This window comes from Cupressus sempervirens, chromosome 11 (assembly GCF_028749045.1).
Source record: "Cupressus sempervirens isolate cs-2001-9-10 chromosome 11, ASM2874904v1, whole genome shotgun sequence".
In the NCBI taxonomy this organism is placed as follows: Eukaryota; Viridiplantae; Streptophyta; class Pinopsida; order Cupressales; family Cupressaceae; genus Cupressus; species Cupressus sempervirens.
The window spans coordinates 595,028,005-595,031,489 of record NC_143128.1 but is presented as its reverse complement, the minus strand read 5'-3'; the positions used below and the strand labels follow the sequence as shown (position 1 = coordinate 595,031,489).

Here is a 3,485-nt window from a genome sequence, read left to right as displayed (position 1 = left end):
AAAACTAATACTAATAAGTATAAAATTGACTCTAACTCTTAAAATATTTTAACTTTTCTATTAAGTCATACAAAATTAATTGTTCGGATACATTATGCCAAATTATTCCAATATTTATTAAGAATTAAAATATTCTTACAATAAATTAGACTTAATAATTGAAAATAATATATTTTTAAAAATATTAAAATAATTAAGATTTAATTGAAAGTAATATATTTAAACAAATACTATGATTATTTATGCTACTCGCTTATATATTTTATACATATAAAAAAACCAACAGACACTCCAAAAAAATTTCTCCTCAATTTTTAATATTTAAAAACTAGTTATACTTTCCTCAAAATTTAACGAATCAATTCATTCGATCTAATAAATTTTCAACTTCTCATTTACGATTCAAAAATCAAAACCTCCCAATGTGACCATCAAATTCCAGGTACCATATGTATGAGGCAATCGATATCGCTAGATCTGTGAGCAATTGTAGGAAAAATAGATCATATTTTAGAAATTTCAACCCTCCTTCAAATCGGATAAGATCAGAATATATTTACAAGAAATCTTAGACGAACCTTCGGAAAGAACTGATTTTACAAATCATTGCGTGTTCTTCTCACAATTCAATCTCTTTTTTCCAGTATTCGTCGTCTCGAATCCAGGACAAAAATATCACAAAGGCGGTTCCTTTACTTTTGTCAAATTCAAAGACAAGAGTTACGATTCCACGACTGTTATCCACTCTTCTTTGGCGGATCTTGATGGGTTTTTTGGCCCTGCTTCTGAAATCTGATAAAAAGAAGAAACATGATGGCACTGCAGAGGGAATTCAAGAGGCAGCCCAGCATTCCATTACATCCCTGTTTTCTCAAATGCATCCACACAACCCACACACTCGCTGAAGATCCCACGCCCACCTCAATCATTCTGCAATATCCTGCAATCCTCGTACAACGGGGAGAACAATCCAATCCCCTGCTACTGCTACTGCTACCCCCAATGAAGAAAACAGAGCACAAGATCACATTCATAACCGTGTTACTCACGATGCGCAAAATCTGAAGAGACTGGGAGAATTCCAACCAGAAGAAACCCACAAATATGGGCACCGTGCTGCTCAATATCTGAGGCAATTTCACAGACTTTTTCCCCAAAATCATGATGAATGTGTCCAGCAATTCATAGTATTTGGTGAGGTAGGAAACATAAGACCAGAAGAAAACTCTTCCCGCAGAACGAGTTCCAAGAGGAAAACATAAAATTAGCTCTGCTGCAATGTTCTTTCTCCTCAGCCATCTCATCTCCTTTATCTCCACCATTGTTGCTTCCACACACCCAACTAAAACGATCACGGACATGACCAGCATGAGTGAATTATAGATTGCAGAGATTGGGCGCAAAGGCAGGGGTTTGATCCTGAATTTCATGGCGAGATTGAGGAAGAGAAGAAGAAAGAGGTAGAGGAGAATGGAGAAGGGAAGAAAAACAAGGGAGGATCCCAAGATGTTATGGTCCCATCTGAAGTGGGAAATTGCTGGGTGCTGAGCAAACCAGTACCTCAGATTGGCCTCAATTTGTTCCAATGGAGAAGGACCCGACGAGGATCCAATTTCTGACATTTTCTTGGGATAGCAGAGCAGAGATGAAGATCCCACAATTTCAAAAGTGTATGAGTGTCAATAGGGTATGAAAATAGGAATATCAGAGGTGTCAGAGGTTTTAAAGGGTACCAAACGGAGAATCCATGCGTACCGTCTCGTTTCAAATGTGAAATTGACCACACATTTTGTTTTGAGTAGAGATTTTCCGTGTTGACTGTTTGATGACAAGAGCATTCATCTCGTTTGAATACTTGCGCTTTCTGCTGCGTTCAAAGAAATGCACACGAGGCGAATAAGCAAAGCAACTAAAGCATCAATTTTTACTTCAAAATTCATATTTGTGATATCAAATTTGAGTCCCTCTAGAAGTGCTTGGAAATATAAACATGTAAAGCTTATAATATAAATTTTGAAAGGTTTATAAAAATGACGAGATTCATACATATGTCCATCAAATTTATAAATGTTTGGTCGTAATGCATATATTAATATTTGAAGTGCTTGTAAGTATTAAAAAGTAAAACCTCTAAGATTAAGAGGAGGCAAAAGCTAAGCTTCATATTCTATGCATGGTCATAATGCATATATTCATATCTACAAGCATATGGAAATATTAAAAAGTAAAGTTTCTAATAAAAAATTCAATGAAATTATTAAACAAAGGACGAGGTAAATTCTAAATCTCATATTTTTAGTACATATCATCATACATGCGTACATGTGTGTATGTGTGTTTAGTCATAATAAAATGCATTCATTAGAAGTACTAGGAAATATAAAAAATAAAGTCTCTAATCAACATACTGAGAGAAAAGTGAAGTTTCATATTATTTTTACATATATCCATCAAACCTATATATGTTCATGGTCATAATGCATAAAAGTTTTTTCAAACATCAAAAGTAAAGCCTCTATTAAAACTCAAAGGAATTGAACAAGTAGTGAGGCAAAGCTAAATTTCATATTATTTGTACAAACATTCATCAAATCAATAAATATATGATCACCATGCATACATTTATACCATGTTTGATCCTCTAACAAGATTAAAAATATCAAGATTGAGGGCCAAAAGAACAAAAGAAAATATCTAGTAACCATAAAAATCTTTCCATTAGAAACAAAAGAACTACTACAAACTAGCCAATATTTAACAATCATCAAGAAAAAATTATGACTACTACCTTCTTTCGAGTTGTAAGAAGTATATAATTGGAAGTCTTCCTTTCAGAAGAATATTTCAAACTAGAGATTGTAATGCATTCTTCTAAATATCCCAAACAAAGGACTCACTTAAGGGGAGACCTTTGAAAACCTAATTGTCCAAAACTAAAGTGATATTATCATAAACAAAAGGAGGATGTCCACCCCATCTCCAAAAATAAGGTAGAGGAAAAGGGCATCACAAAAGCAGAGAATAAGAATGAAGAGGAAGGAGAAACGAAGAATGGAAATTTTAGCTTGAATAATGATGGGTACATAGGTAGTCGGGATGAATTTGTGGCTAAGTCTGGTTGGACAGAGAGTAATGCGGGTTCTCTAAACCTTGAAATTAAGAACCTAGACAGTTCTTTGATTTCAAAGGACAAAGATATTAAGGTGACAGTTATTACACCCACAAATGAAGTTATAGAGGAGGAGGGGGCCAGATGGAAACCAAGAAGGATGATAATACGATGCTTACTACCCATGAGCCAAATACTATTGACTTGGCCCAGATGATGGACAAAGAGGAAAATTTTGCTAGGAACACATAATTTAAGTCAGAGGAGGCTACACCAGAAGAGACCCACATTGATTTTGGTTGCCATGAGCTGAAGAATGTGAATGAGAAGACTAGGACGCATAATTTCAATGGAAGGCTTTTTCTTTCTTGATAAA

General features: G+C 34.6%; 1 protein-coding gene across 1 annotated transcript; it reads right to left on the bottom strand.

Annotated features, from left to right (window-relative positions):
• Nucleotides 1-553: 553 nt before the first annotated feature.
• On the bottom strand, nucleotides 554-1,744 carry LOC149531074 (fatty acid elongase 3-like). Its single transcript, XM_089810994.1, has one exon. The coding sequence runs from the start codon at nucleotides 1,620-1,622 to the stop codon at nucleotides 738-740; it is 885 nt and encodes a 294-aa protein (XP_089667120.1). The 5' UTR covers nucleotides 1,623-1,744; the 3' UTR covers nucleotides 554-737.
• Nucleotides 1,745-3,485: the final 1,741 nt, after the last annotated feature.